This window comes from Lampris incognitus, chromosome 2, assembly GCF_029633865.1.
Source record: "Lampris incognitus isolate fLamInc1 chromosome 2, fLamInc1.hap2, whole genome shotgun sequence".
NCBI classification, from domain to species: Eukaryota; Metazoa; Chordata; class Actinopteri; order Lampriformes; family Lampridae; genus Lampris; species Lampris incognitus.
Window position 1 is genome coordinate 3,023,643 of NC_079212.1, and position 15,971 is coordinate 3,039,613.

The 15,971-nt window shown below is 46.4% G+C and overlaps 1 protein-coding gene across 2 annotated transcripts; it reads left to right on the forward strand.

Annotated features, from left to right (window-relative positions):
* Positions 1-1,776: 1,776 nt before the first annotated feature.
* On the forward strand, positions 1,777-9,820 carry mecp2 (methyl CpG binding protein 2). Of its 2 annotated transcripts, XM_056274417.1 has the most exons (5): positions 1,777-1,936; positions 5,029-5,237; positions 6,028-6,221; positions 7,661-7,785; positions 8,127-9,820. In XM_056274417.1, the coding sequence occupies exons 1-5, from the start codon at positions 1,913-1,915 to the stop codon at positions 9,537-9,539; spliced, it is 1,965 nt and encodes a 654-aa protein (XP_056130392.1). In that variant the 5' UTR covers positions 1,777-1,912; the 3' UTR covers positions 9,540-9,820. The 2 variants fall into 2 exon arrangements, with proteins under 2 accessions (XP_056130392.1, XP_056130394.1); XM_056274419.1 differs by lacking the exons at positions 1,777-1,936; positions 5,029-5,237; positions 6,028-6,221 and adding an exon at positions 7,028-7,365.
* The last annotated feature ends 6,151 nt before the right edge of the window (positions 9,821-15,971 follow it).

The following is a 15,971-nucleotide window of genomic DNA, read 5'->3' on the forward strand; positions in this document are numbered from 1 at the left end:
TGGACTATGCTGACTGTGTTCACTGTGTGGACTATGTGGACTGTGTGGACTATGTGTACTGTGTGGACTATGTGTACTGTGTGGACTATGCTGACTGTGTTCACTGTGTGGACTATGTGGACTGTGTGTACTGTGTGGACTTTGTGGACCATGTGTACTATGTGGACTATGTGTTGGTAAGGGTCTCACGGCTCACAACTACCTTTTCCCTCCACTGTGTGGAAACATGCTGGCATGTTTGAAGCGTCCCAGGTCGAAACGTGTTGTGTTGTGTTGTGTTACAAAAGACGTGTTGTGTTGTGTTGTGTTACAAAAGACGTGTTGTGTTGTTCTTTTGCAGCTGGTTGTGGTGATGCCGCAGTATTCTCACTCTCGACAAATACTAGAAACAAGTGCACTCACAAGTACATGTCTCTCCAAAAACTATCACCCTAAATCCTTAACTGGTGTTAATTGTGGGCGGTTCATTATTTCTGCTGGTGGTCTTACTGGGGGGACTGGCGGGACCAGTACCACCAGTCCACCACAGTCCTCGACTACTGCGTTTTGTTCGTTTTCTTCTTCTTATTCTATGAAGGACAAATCTGTTTTTTGACAACCTGGGTCTTATTTTCATAGTGTTGTCCGTCCTTCCTATGAGTGACGTCATTTTGCTCACCAGCTTCACCAGTAGACGTTGGACAGGAGCGCGGCAGGACTCTGCTGGACCACGCTGTCTGGTGGGACAACTGGACAGGACGGTCACACACGTTTCACCATGTCCACTTCAGCCCAACTCTTTAAACTGGAGAGATGGGAGAGAGAGAAGGGTATGACATGCAACGAAGGTCGCCGGCTGGAATCGAACCAGCGACAGTTGCGACCACGTGGTAGGAGCTGTAACCGTAGAGTTATGGAGGAGCCGCTAAACCACATAGTCTGAATTGAAAACCAAAGTGAAAGTTAAAAGTTATGATGCGAGATGTCCGATATGATCGATGGTGGATGACGTTGCTGATTACTTCCTGGTTCGCCCTGCCGGAAGTAGCAGCTACTTCCTGTAGGCGGTAGTAACGTCCACTAACTAGCCGGCCAGCACAACAGAGACGTCATAGGTAATGGACAGTCATGGACACCGTCTGGCGGGCACACTGGCGGGGTGTGTGTTGGGTAGCGTGGCGCTCTATTCCGTTACCTCCCAACACGGGGATCGCCGGTTCGAATCCCCGTGTCACCTCCGGCTTGATCGGGCGTCCCTACAGACACAACTGGCCGTGTCCGCGGGTGGGAAGCCGGATGTGGGTATGTGTCCTGGTCGCTGCACTAGCGCCTCCTCTGGTCGGTCGCGACACCTGTTCGGGGGGGAGGGGGAACTGGGGGGAATAGCGTGATCCTCCCACGTGCTACGTCCCCCCTGGTGAAACTCCTCACTGTCAGGTGAAAAGAAGCGGCTGGTGACTCCACATGTATGGGAGGAGGCATGTGGTGGTCTGCAGCCCTCCCCGGATCAGCGGAGGGGGGCGGAGCAGAGACCGGGACGGCTCGGGGAGTGGGGTTATTGGCCGGGTACAGTTGGGGAGAATCCAGTTCACTTGTCCCATAAGACACCGTTGTAATATCGGTGGTCCATGTCCAACATCGACTGAGGGAAGACGGTGAGTGAAATGACGTCATAGCTGGTCAAGCTGAAAGTCAAACCCACTTTGTGAAAAGCGGAAGGACCCCGCAGCGGTGTGTTGCTGTTTGTTGACGGTGTTGTGTTGTTTTCAGCGGGGAGGCGGGGCAGGGGGAGGAGGGCAGCGGAGACCCTCAGCCCACCCCCAGAGACAAAGACCGATCCCACAGCAAAGCCAAGAAGGCCCGCAGGGAGCGTCGCCATGCCGACAGGGGGGCGGAGACCAGCACTTCCGACCTGCCTCCTGCTGGCGGGCAGATGGGGGAGGAGCCAGGGAGCCAGGTGAGAGCAGTGTGCGGTCATTCCGATGCCCATATAAGGGATTCCGCCTTCGTTTCGACTCAACAGAAGACCCCACAGGGCTGGAAACGTGTGACGTCAACAAATCAACAGCGTCACATCATTTAGCCCCTTTTCCCCTGCATGGTACCGGCTCGACCCAACTCAACTCTGCTCGCTTTTTTTTTTCTTCCGTTGGCCAAGTTAGGGACAGTACCTGGTACCAGGTACTGTTTTGGTACCACCTCCATCGAGGTTCCAAGTGAGCTGAGCCGATACTAAAAGGTGACGTGAAAATACCACTAGAAATACATAAATCAAATATAAATATATTTATTTAAATTTAAATACAATCTCATAAATAAATAAAAATATTAAAATTTAGATATAAATAAAATATGGATAGAAATAAATAAAATTTATTTATTATATTTATTTAAATATAAATAAGATCTGACCACTGATTGGTCAGAGAGGAACTGAACAGCTCTGTTTATAACCAGGAAATGCCAAAGTGGGTGTTATGAAGCTTGTACCATAGTTGATAATGTCTCCATGTAAAACGTGGTGTGTTGTCAGTGAGTCTCTTAGTTACAGTAGTGTTGTTCATGTGAAGCACACATTTACAGTTGGGCTTGTTGACTTGTTTGAAAATGAAACCCTGGTGTGGGGCGCTGGTAGACAAGGGAGGGGAACTAGTCAACACGCCCACAAATGACCTGCGGGGCTTCGCTGTGAGGAGACGCTATCTGCAGTGGGAAACCACATCCCAACAAGTAAAGCGAGTAGAGTCCAGTAGAGTCCAGTCGAGTAGAGTAGAGTAGAGCCGGTACCATGCGGCGGAAACAGGGGCATTAGTCACCTTGTAAGAAGTGTCCCTCCTGACTCGTCCCCCCACCACTGTCCTCCTTAATGTCCTGTCTTATCATGGCACCGTCAGCCGCTGACATTACATCTCTTTAAAAGATCAGCAGAGAAGCGTTAAGCCGTCATCAATACAGACGTATGGTTAACAGACGCGCTCAGAACCGGCTGTCACAGGAAGATGCCACGACATCCATACCAGACCATACCAGACCTGTACCATCCCATCGTTTGTACGTTACAGTTATGTGTTTCAACACGTGTAATTTATACCTACACTATCCAAGCCGAACAACCTGTTGCCTACATCCAACCCATGTTAACGAGATAGTAGGACTGACAAAGAGGAGGGCCTTTCATTTCCCCATAGAGGAGGCACTAGATGGCTGTGTTGTAGTGGACTCGGTCAGTACTGTAGCGAATTCAGGGGGCAGCCGGGAGCCGCCGCTGTCGGGACACGAACCCGTGTCTCCCACACCACAGGCGACTACGTTAACCAGTCGACTAAAGCGTCCGGCTCATTGGCCAAGGGCCAGTGAGTCTGTTTATCCGTGTGTGTTACAGTACGTTTACATGATGTTAGAAAAAGTGGATTCATTGTGTTAGTCTGACTAAAACTGGACTTTTAAAGTACATGTAAACGTGTTAGTGCGACAGAAATCGTACTAAATCGAGTTTCTGGAAGTGGGACCAACACACCTAGATACTGCGGTTGGGGATGGATTTACTCTGGCATGTATACGCTTCAATCGCCCCCCCCCCCTGAACTGGCCTAGGAGTTCTGCGCATGATCCGTAGTTCCGGCGGCGGTCTTTTACCGGGAAGTGGAACAGCGTAGTATCAACAGTATCGACACGGCGAGTGCACAGGGTTGTAAAAACCAGGTCCAGAAAGTAAATGTCCAACCCGTGTATTTGCTCCAACCATGTTACTAAACCAGCTGATTTCATTAGCTAGTTTTCCCTACCTCCTTGAGGAGCGGTGGTGTTGACAAGAATCTGCTGGTGTAGTGCATGAGTGGAGCAAATACACGGTTTGGACTTTCACTTTCTGGACCTGGTTCTGCTAGAGCGAGAACGAGGCCTTTCTGGACAGACGAGGAGACAAACTGTAAGTGGTGTCCGCTGAAGGAGCTGAATATCCTACAGTACATGGATGGAAGGACGACGCGGAATGGCGAACTATTTAAGAAAGTAACGGAAAAGTTGGACGAAGCGGGATTCAAAAGAACCCCCGAGCAAATCCGTGTTCGGTTGAACCACCTCAAACAGCCTGCTAACTTCTTGGTCGCTTATTTGGTATGTGACACAATAGGTCAACCGGAAGACGGTCCAATAGCAACCAGCTGAAAGGAGGCATAGCACCACCTACCGTACCGGGGTCGGACATATTTCCGTCAATAAATTGCTTCTCCCCCGGTCCTTGTGTACTGGGACAAGGACAGTAGTCCAGTTACACGGCCTTATGGAGCTGTAACCGTAGCTCCACTTCACTGTGCATGTAAACACAGTCAGTGATGTCCTCTCTGTGGACATCTGTAGAGCTGATATCTATACTGGTCATGACTGCAACATACAGCTGGAGGACACCTATCGTTTCCAGCTTGCCACCTCACAAGTGATCATTTCAGTAATGATTCTCTAAACACCAGATCCCTGATCGAAGATCGGCAGGTTGACCTCTGACTTTTGCTCTTCAAGGGGATCTTTAGATGTTAGTTTAGAGCTTCATGTCTGCTATCACCAGATAGACGCTTCCTCTCCTCCGCTCTCTGGTCATCGCTCTTTTCTTTTCTTTTAATCTAGTTAAATCAATACAGTCAGTTGTCTTTTTTGAGTTTTTGCGACAGGCATGGGCACTAGTCCATGAATACTGGGATGGCCTCCAGTGCTTCACCTGTGCCCCCGTCCATAGGGCGGGTTTAAACAACAGGAAGGCCATCCGATGTAACATTTTGCCAAATCCGTATGCGGATTGAGTAGACCATACCGGATCGGTCCAGGCTCACTACCGGATCAGTCAAGGCCCGGGTTAACAACGACCGCCATTGGGTCGTTGTACGGGGTACCAATAGAAACTATAAAATCAGCTGTGTTGACCTCTGAGAAACGGGATAAGCTGAAAGAAGAAGAAGTTGTCTTTTTTGAGTTAACAGATTTTACATGATTGATTTATATCAGTTTCCAAAGTTGACGTTGGTGATTTGTGTCAGTAAAGTTTCTTGTCCTCAGGTCTCAGAGCCGGTTGCAGGTCCATCGGAGTCCAGTTTGGATCCATCTGCTGGCGGGGAACCTGCAGGTTCTCCAAGACAACGGCGATCCATCATCCGTGACCGCGGGCCGCTGTACGACGACCCATCTCTGCCTGAAGGCTGGACCCGCAAACTCAAACAGAGGAAGTCTGGTCGCTCGGCGGGCAAGTTTGACGTGTACCTTATCAAGTAAGTCCCTGTCCCTCCATTTGTCTGTCTGTCTGCATATGTCCATTTCTGTCTATCTATTAGTGACTGTCTTCAGTATGTTTGTCTTGTTTATTTTTGGAAATACTTGCAGTATCTTGTAGTGTGCACAGCTAGGTGGCGCTGTTGTAGCGTGACCTTGTCTTCTAGAAAGCGGTCAAGTCAAGTCAATTTTATTTGTATAGCCCAATATTACAAATTTGCCTCAGGGGGCTTTACAGCAACAACATCCTGTCCTTAGACCCTCTCATCGGATAAGGAACACTCCCCAAAAACCTTTAACAGGGAGAAACACTAGGAAGAAACCTCAGGGAGAGCACCAGAGGTCCATCTCCAGGTAGAACCAGAACCCATAAATCGAGGCAAACACAACAGTTGGCTCAGGTTTTATCTCGATGCTCTCCTGAAAGTGGATCTGGTGGGACTAGTCTTGTTTGTACCTGCTGCTCTCCTTCAGTCTGTGCGGTATCTTGATGAGGAAGACGGCGTTAATGCGAGCTTTTCAGAATGGTTTGTCAGTCCATCTGTCCCGCTGTAGGAGTTTCAGTGAGATTTCCAGTGATAACTGAATAATCTGACTTTCTGTCAGCAACGGCTATCATGATGTCCAAACAAAAGTCCTTGAAAAAGATTTCCTAAAGAGTGTGAACCGTGTGAGGGCAACGGATCTGAAACCTGTCTATAATACTTCTGTTTATGGTCCTTTGCTTCCTCCCGTCACAGTGATATGAGGTCTTCTTCTTTTTTCTTTTTTCTTTTTTCTGTGTTTCAGTTCTGAAGGAAAAGCCTTTCGCTCTAAGGTTGAACTCATTGCCTACTTCCAGAAGGTCGGAGACACAACCACCGACCCAAATGATTTTGATTTCACTGTCACCGGGCGTGGCAGCCCCTCCCGCCGGGAGAAACGCCCCCCCAAGAAACCCAAGGTGGTCAAACCATCGGGGCGCGGCCGGGGAAGGCCTAAAGGTATGCAGGCACACACAGGGCTAAACATGAAGGGCCATCTCCATCAGGACAGAGACCTCTATACTGACCAAACTACCAACGGCTCCACATTAAAGGATAATTCCGGGGTTTTTTTGTTTTTGTTTTTTACAACCTGAGTTTTATTTTCATATTTTTTTCCATCATTCATAACATTTAGCGGAAGTTGGACACAGGACCACCGCTGGACTCAGCTTTACAGCGGTGTCTTATGGGGCAAGTGGACAGGAGTCTTTAAACAACAGCGCCCCCTAGTGTGTCAGACAGACTGTGTCCAAGACTGTCCATTATCTGACTTCTCTATTGTGCTGGCCAGTCTAGTACAGGAAGTACAGGCTGCTACTTCCTGCAGGGTGAAATTCGGCATGCTGGATGGCTTTGAAAAATAAAAACGGAAAACGCTGAGCCTTGATCATATTGGACATCTCGCATCATAACTTTTAACTTTCACTTTGGTTTGCGGCTCCAGATAGGCGGTATAGATTTTGGGGTTAAATTGTACTAGTTGAAACATATGTGACACTCTTGTTCAGTTGTCCCCTAAGACACTGTTGTAAAGCTGAGTCCAGTGGTGGTCCATGTCCAACATCTACTAAATGAACCCAGTGAGTAAAATGACATCATAACAGATATGTATGATTAAAAACACTATGAAAATATTAGCTACATTAGCTTTTAACATTAGCTTTTACCATTACCATTAACTTTTAACATTCATTAACATTTTAACATTTAAGTTATTTTAATTTAATTTATTTTCGTTTATTTTTTACGTAATTTAATTTAATCTAATTTAATTTAAATTTAGTTTTAATTTATTTTAATTTAATTTTAAATTTATTTATTTTTATTTTATTTTTATTTTATTTATTTTTATTTCAAAGCAAGAGAGGCAAGATTGAGATGGTTTGGACATGTGTGGAGGAGAGATGCTGGGTATATTGGGAGAAGGATGCTGAATATGGAGCTGCCAGGGAAGAGGAGAAGAGGAAGGCCAAAGAGGAGGTTTATGGATGTGGTGAGGGAGGACATGCAGGTGGCTGGTGTGACAGAGGAAGATGCAGAGGACAGGAAGAGATGGAACCGGATGATCCGCTGTGGCGCCCCCTAACGGGAGCATCCGAAAGTAGTAGTAGTAGTAATAGCAGTAGTAGTAGTTTATTTATTTTCATTTAATTTTAATTCTAATTTTATTTAATTTTGATTATATTTAATTTTAACACTTAACATTAGCTTTTGGGGTAGCTTTAGCTCAGCTTCTTAACTAGTTAACGTTGTTGGTATTGGAAATTCTTTGTGGATGAAATGGCAAGAGTTGAAGAGGTTAATTAAGGGTGGAGTAAAGATTTGAAATAAAGAGAACAGGGTGAATGAACTGAAGCGGGGATGAAGGCTCTCAGGTCTTGTCTTTCATCATACAGGAAGTGGAAAGCTCCGGCAGGTGACAGAGGGCGTGGCCATGAAGCGTGTTGTTGAGAAAACGCCGGGTAAACTGCTGGTCAAGATGCCCTTTGCCAAGGCAGAGTCCACATCTACTGCCTCAACAGTAGGATCTATCGATCGATCTATGTATCTATCTGTCTGTCAGTCTATCTATCTGTCTGTCTGTCTGTCTGTCTGTCTGTCTGTCTGTTTGTTTTTCTTTTAGAATTTATAAAATAATGTATTAGTCAATAGATAGAAAAGGTATTATTCATCATTATCATTGAAAACCAGGAAAAGGGAAGCGATGATGAACTGGTTATGAGTTGATTGTAGTGATGGTGGTCACAGATGATGGTGATAAATGCATGTGATGATATTACTTACAACGCTATTCGTTAATTTAGCCCTAATTAGGCTCTGGTGCTGTTATTATGATATTAGTTCATTTGGTCCACCCTGCAGGCCATCTCACCGGGGCCGATGTCTACAAAGTGTCGTCCCGGTAGGAAGAGGAAGTCGGAGCAAGAACTTCCTGCACCCCTGCAGACCGCCCCCAAGAAACGTGGCAGGAAGCCAGGGTCTACTGCAGTGACATCATCGGTTGTCACAGCACCGTCGTCCTCGGCGACGGGTGGTGCAGGGAGCTCAGCAGCTGGGAGTTACGCGGCAGCCATCTTAGCGGCGGAGGCCAAACGCAGGGCAGCCAAAGAGTCTTCCACTAAGGCCGTCGTCCAGGAAACGGCCCTGCCAATCAAAAAACGCAAAACCAGGGACACAGTGGAAGAGAGAGAGAGCACTCAGATGCCCACTCCCTCGTCTGCTGAGCCTGGAGGGAGAGTGGGCGGAGAGGGGGCGGGAGAGACTTCCTCTGAGCAGAGCCAGTCACAATCACAGAAGCAGCTTCCTGGTTTGGGTGAGAGCCAATCACACGGACACAAGCCACATAAAGGGAAGAAGCACAAGGAGAGAGCAGATAACACAGAAGGAGAGGGGAGTCACATCAGTCCATCAAAAAGCAACAAGAGGAAGCAGCGCAAGCACCCCCCCCACCACCACCACCATCATCATCAGTTGTCCTCTTCTTCCTCTTCAGAACATCCTCCCACCTCCACCCAGCCCCAATCTGAGCACCACCCACAGACAGCTCCTCAAGCCCTGCCCCTCACACAGACACAGGCTCCACCCCAATCACAGGCCACACCTCACAACCAGGCTCCACCTCAAACTCAGGCTCCACCCCAGTTCCTTCCTGGACCTCATCATTCTCTTATCCAGCCCCGCCCCCAGTTGCAGTCCCTCAGGCAGGTTCCACCCCAGAGGGCTCAGCTGCAAGCATTTCACCCTCCTGCCCCACATCGAAGTGCCCCACCACCACCACCCCACCACCCATCACCATCCACGCCATGCATCCAGCAGTCCCAGACACCCCAAACAAGACCCCTACAGCCCCCACCTCAGTACCGGCCCCAGTCCCAGCGCCACCCCCAGCTGCCCCGGCTGCATGTACATCACCCCCAGTTTCACTCCACATCCCCTAGCCTCACGAGAACCAGCCCAGCCCCTTCCCAAGCCCCCACCCCGCAGAACCGGGGCGAGCTACCCCAGGATCTCAGCACCCCACGGCCTGGCCGGGTGAGCCTACCGTCAACCAGAGAGGGTAACCGGGACGGGATCAGGGTGGAGCTGAGAGGTGAGGGGTCACCAGGGACAGACAGGAGAGAGAACAGCACCTCCACAGCGGTGTCAGGGCCCGGAGCAGAGGCAGCAGGGGAGGGGACAGAGCTTAGAGACATCGTCCCACCATCCGCTGTCCCCCGGCCGAGCCGAGAGGAGACTGTGGAGTCCCGGACTGCCGTCAGCGAGAGAGTCAGCTGATTGGCTTGGCCGGCTGACTGACATGTTGGTGGCCCAGTTGACTGATTGGTGGAGTGGACACCGATCAGAAGAGTTGAGGGGGGTTGATGTAGAATGAATATTTTACACTGTTTTCACGTAGAAAAGGAAAGTCACATAGATATCTCTTTCTACCTGGAGATTCTGTAAAGTCTCTGACGCCCAGGGCCAAGGAGGGCATCTTTTTCTAGGAAAAACGACAAAAAAGGATAAAAATGGATAAAAATGTGTGTGTATATAATCAAAAGGCAGCTGTTGTGTCCTGCGAGTCTCTGGAGGGGTGGGGCTGGGGGGGTGTGTACCAAGCGCTGCTTCCAGAATATAACCTGTTTTCTCTTACATTCTTTTAGTTCATTCATTCTTTTTTACAACTTAAAATTCTAATATTATTGTCTGACGATCCCTATATGAAAGCTCTAATATTGATTGATGGTCCCTTACTTTAGACACTGCAATGTAGGGATGAAATGGAGAGGGAGGGGGGCGCTGCTTCCTCTCAGTCTCCATAAAAAACAGGCCTCCTCACCCGCCACCTGCTGGTAGCTAAAACATGTAAACATGGAAAACATTTTCATCAGTCTTACCAGACATTTAAAAAGCCTCAAAAAACCATGTCACAGATCAGAGATGACAACAAGATTCCAGAGATCAGTTCTATTTTAAAATCAAATCTTACTTCAAAAAGGTTCTCATTTAGTTCTTGATCTAATTAATTTGTTTGGTCGTAAGGCCTTCCTGAACCTCCACAATGTTTCTAGTCACCTGTCTGTCTGCCTGTTTGTCTGTCTGACACACAGAGACCTGCATAAACAGTGTGGCCTCTTTTCTGGAAGACATATTGGCTCCACAGTCCTTCTCCAGAGTTGCTAAATGACAGTACTCAAAACGGGGTTGCCATGGTGACATTGTGGAGGGTACACCTGGAGACCACAGAACAACCTGAACTAACTGAACATGGCTCTGGTTTGGGCTTGTCAGTGCAGGTGGATGTTTTGTGTTAACTGTGTGTTGCCATGCTGTTAGGATGCTGTTTGCTGCAGTTTTGACATCACTGATAATCAGAGTGGATGAGACCGGACAAGGTTAGCATGCTAAGAGTTCAGTGTGGATGAGACTGGACAAGGTTGACATGCTAAGAGTTCAGTGTGGATGAGACTGGACAAGGTTAGAATGCTAAGAGCTCAGTGTGGATGAGACTGGACAAGGTTAGCATGCTAACAGTTCAGTGTGGATGAGACTGGACAAGGTAAGCATGCTAACAGATTAGTGTGGATGAGAATGGACAAGGTTAGCATGCTAACAGTTCAGTGTGGATGGGACTGGACAAGGTTAGCGCGCTAAGAGTTCAGCGTGGATGAGACTAGACAAGTTAGCATACTAACAGTTCAGTGTGGATGAGACTGGACAAAGTTAGCATGCTAACAGTTCCGTGTGGGTGAGACTGGACAAGGTTAGCGTGCAAAGAGTCCAGTGTGGATGAGACTGGACAAGGTTAGCATGATAAAGTGTTTAGTGTGGATGAGACTGGACAAGGTTAGTATGCTAACAGTTCAGTGTGGATGGGACTGGACAAGGTTAGCGTGCTAAGAGCTCACTGTGGATGAGACTGGACAAGGTTAGCATGCTAACAGTTCAGTGCCTGACACGATGACGGAGTGAGTAGTGTCGACAGATGATCTGTTTCACTCCTAACCCCCAACGAAGCAGACGAAGCCTGTTGACCTTTTATGACTGGTTGTCAGGGTGTTGTCTGACTTGTCAGACAGGTTGAATAGCTGTCATGTTTGTGTGCGTTGGTTGAGGAATTGTTGACAAACGTCTGATTGAATTGCAGTTGTTCCTCGTGTTCACACACAAAAGAAACACTTCCAGAGATCACCCCTGGGCCAAACAGGACCAGTAAGAGCTAGCTCATTGGCATCTTTAGCCTCTGTTTTTATGCAGTGCCTGAGGAGATTGGTTTAGTTATTTGGATTTAGTTTGCAATTAACCAACGGCTGTTTTCGAATTAAAATGTCCTATTTACTAAAGGTGATATACAAAGTGGTGTTGGAACTATGAGGGGAAAAAGAAAAATTGTATTATGAAGGAAACCGTTATACCTGCAGCCTCTGTATCATCTGTTCGATATGAACAGCATTTCTACAAACTGACCAGGGTCACTTGACTTCCTGCTTAATGATCTTCTGGACTTTAGTTGAATTGTCTAACGTTATCTTGGTGAGCTGATGGGCTCTGGGGTGGATGTCCAGTCTGTGGTGGAGTGTCTACATTTTATCTATGTGTTTGTGACATTTTATTACAGAATATGATATAATGATATATACATTATTCTTTTACTGCACCAGTATGCTAAACCTGTAACCATCTGTGTCTGTGTGTGTGTGTGTGTGTGTGTTCTAATTGGATACCTGACTGTAGCTTTCTTCTGGTCTGCCTGTACTAGGAGACCTCTTCCCAGTCTACCAACCAGTCGGTTGGACACAATGGTTGTTTTCCATGGTGAGAGCTCTCCCTGTATACAACCTACAACACAACAGCACAACGGTCACGCCAGCCTGTATTTTGGTGGTGTAAACGTTGTGTTGTTCTGTCCCTGTCAGTCCATTATACACAGGGAGATGGTGGTAAAACATTAACGGTTGTGTTGTGTAGCAAAACTCCTTTCCCTCAGATATGGACTCAAGTTAGCAGACTGGACTGACACTGAGAGTGAGAAGTCTGTAGAGTCTGTAGAGGTTAAAGGGGCTATATGTGATATTTTGGAAGCATAATATGACTGGTAGATATCAGCAGGGGTTAGTGAGTGGGACTGATTGAAACAAAGTAAACAATTCATTATTGACATCACTGAATGATTGGAGAGCAGGGTAAATATTAATTAAACCATCTTAATTCCTGTACTGATATGGTACCAGTGACCTGTTTGGTCAAAACATGGTCCTGGTACTACTGTGACCTGAACTTCAAAGTTGTCCTCAAGGACACAAGGTGTTTCTCCTCTTCTTGTTCCTTTTCTGAAGTCATTGATAGACCTGATGTAAAGACGGTTAGCCTTTTCCAGTTCGTGGAGCGTTATTGTTCCTGTCACTTAACAGACACTTGACACTCGCTGAGAGAATGAACCTGTTCTGCACTGACATTTTTGTTCTTCTGTTCTTTGTGAGGAAACATACCTCACATTTGTCCATCACAAAGCCAAACAACTGCTAATGGCTTGTTAGCTTGACATTAGCATCATGTGTTATTTTGTATGGGGAATGCTGATGATGGATCTTTGACACTCCATTGCAGAAAACTTTCGAGCAGAAAGTGACTGATGAAGACAAAGATAGTCTTTTCAAAAGAACAAAGTTTCCTGTGGACTTCCAGATTTTACAATGCCAATCAGCCACCAGTTACTGAGAAATGTTTGTCTGTGGTGGTTAAGATAGTCTACAGTTAATCAGCGGTCATCTAGAGATCCTCTTTTATTTTAAACAGCTAGCTGACTGGTCAAATAGAGCCAGTGGTACCAACGGCTAAATTAGTCTACTCTATAGACCACTTTAACTGGTGACCAACCATCATCCGGAGGTCCAGTTCTAGAGTAATCATCTGGTCTATTTGTTGGTTTTTGAAGTATTAAACTTGATGAAAAGACAGACCGTTGGACTGGTTCTAAACAGACTGACTGATCTGTTCTTTAAGGCTGTAATTACACAGGCAACACAAACCAACTTTAATTCACTCTAACGCACAGGCTGACAGGTGTCATTTATAGAAATTATATATCTTGATGTAAAAGTCAGTGTCTTGCAGTGATTTTCTCCAGTTTTTCAAATTGGTGTGAAAGGTCATGTGATATAATGATGTCATATGACGAGACCATAGTGACCGTGGTTTCTCTCATACATTTTGAGAAACAGAACCAATGCTAATCTGGGTCTGTGTCAATACCCCCCCTCCCCTCCTGTAGGTCCTGGGGGTGAAACCCCCCCTCCCCACGCCCCACCCTGACACACAGGGTTGGGTCACTGGTTAAAGAGTGGGCAGTACGGGGAGGCAGAAGCTAGCTGCTGCTAGCTAGCAGCTGTTGGCTAGCTCCCTCTATCTCTTTGTCCCTCTGTCACTGTCTCTCTCTCTAAGGGCTACCTAATGTCTCCACACTCCAACACATGGCCTGGGATTTCTGTTCTCTGATTGTATGCTGAACAACACGCCCCCCTCCTTGACAGGGAGGTCAAAGTGAACCCCACAGCTTAACTTCCTAGTGCTGGTCAATGTCCAGAGCCTCGTCCATGGCTCCCCCAGTAAGGAGGACATTATGGGTTCGTGTAAAATTGAACTGTGGTTCTGGGGTGACCATCCAAAGTTCTGTTTACCTCTGAATAATGAATCTGGCACCAGACACTTAGTCCAGTTTGGTCCAGTTGGATTTGGTTGAGTCCATTTGGGTCCGGCTGTATAAACCAGCTTACACAGCAGTTGATGTGGAGGGAGAGGAGCACCACAGGACCAGACAAGGAGTCACAACCCCAGCTAACCTGAGCTAACCTCGTCCTTCATTTTAATTTGAACCATTCTTTGTTAAGGAGGCCTCACCCCCACATTCACACAGCTCTAATGAAGCCCCACCCCCACATTCACACAGCTCTAATGAAGCCCCACCCCCACATTCATACAGCTCTACTTTTCTGTTGTCCATTAACATCTCCTGGCTAGTTAACTGCTGAACTTCAGTTTAGTTGAATCTTGAGAGAAACAGGTTTCTGATGGGATGATGTGATTCTTTTGAGTCTCAACACAGCATCATTAAACAACAAATCAGAGTCCTGAAGACTAAAAGTCAGCTTTAAATGGCTCTAGAATTTTATCACGGTAAACTTTCTAGTAACCCCCCCACCCCACAGGACTGATGACATTCTGCAAACAATTTGAATGACCCCCTCATCGAAGCTACACATTAAAGCTGGTGAAGTTAGTGCCATTGAATTTTAATAGGAAATTCTTTCTTTTGAATATCAGCGTTTTCTGTTTTTAAAAGACAAATCTACATATATATTGGACACACATCAGTTTATCAGGAAGGAAGGAGAAATGCAGATTTTTCTCTCGACATCATAATGATGTGTAGGTTTGAGATTCAGTAACGTTTTATGTTTTAGGAAACTTTGCCAAGGAAACGTTCCATTTAAACAGTTGAATAGCAGTTATGTAGTATTTTTTTAAATTCATTTAGTGATAGCAGCCATAAATCTATGACATACACAAACTAGACTGTGTGAAAACCACAGACCCCCGCCCGCCCTGAGGTCTGCTAGACCCCCCCCCCCCCCAAACAGAGAGGACTTCTCAAGCATTGCATGATTTGTACAGAGTAGGACAAACTCCATTCACCTTTTTTAGCAGAGGTAAGTCCAGTAAGGACAGGATGGTCTCTGCTATGGGACCCCCTGGCCTCTATGGGGGACTCAAACCATGGGTTGAACATCGTCTTGTGCCTTGAAGTCAAAGTTCACCAGTTTCTCTGCTGTGGTTGTAATTTTCTATCAGTGTGTTGGCCTGTTGCTCTGAGTGTTCTCATAGACATCTGATAGATTCACCACAACAAGTACTTTCTTAGTAGGCCAGTTTGCCTGTTTCTTTTACAAACTTCATGTATTTAAAAGTTTGTATGGGTGGGGGTCCTTGTAATTATGTTAGAACCTCACTTCTTTGGTTTCAACACTTTGGTCAGTAAAACTTTTGTTAAATAGCAATCATTGACAAAGACTCAATGTAAGCTGATTGGTCAGAATGCCTTATGCCAACAAACCATGTGAGATCTGAGTTGATGTAGGGAACACAGGTCCATCCTTCTTCTCCGGCTGTCATCTGTCTTTGTTTACTCTACTCCTTTCATTGTGTACGGAGTGGGACGTGGGACGAGTTAGCGGTTCGCTGGTAGATGGTGGACATCTCAGCAGGCCATGTTACACCTTCCTAACAGAAAAACAATATTAGTTAGTTTGTGTGAACTTTTCTAGTATTGTATGTGTTTGATTTTTGCCCTATGTAACAGACATCTAGTAAACTCATATGATAACCGAGCTGTGTGCTGGTCTCTGTCATCTCTCTGCTTCTGTCCGCAACAGGAAATAGAACCTGTGACTGTCTGGTGCCTTGCTCTGTTAACCTAGATATCTGTTTATCTACATATACATATGTTAAACTAGATATCTGTTAAACTAGATATCCACTATATGGACAAAAGTATTGGGACACCTGGTCATTACACCTACAGGAGTTTTTATGACATCTCATTCTAAATCCATAGGCATTACTATGGAGTTGCCCCCCCCCCCCTTTGCAGCTATAACAGCTTCCACTCTTCTGGGAAGGCTTTCCACAAGATTTTGGAGTGTGTCTGTGGGAATTTTTGCCCATTCATCC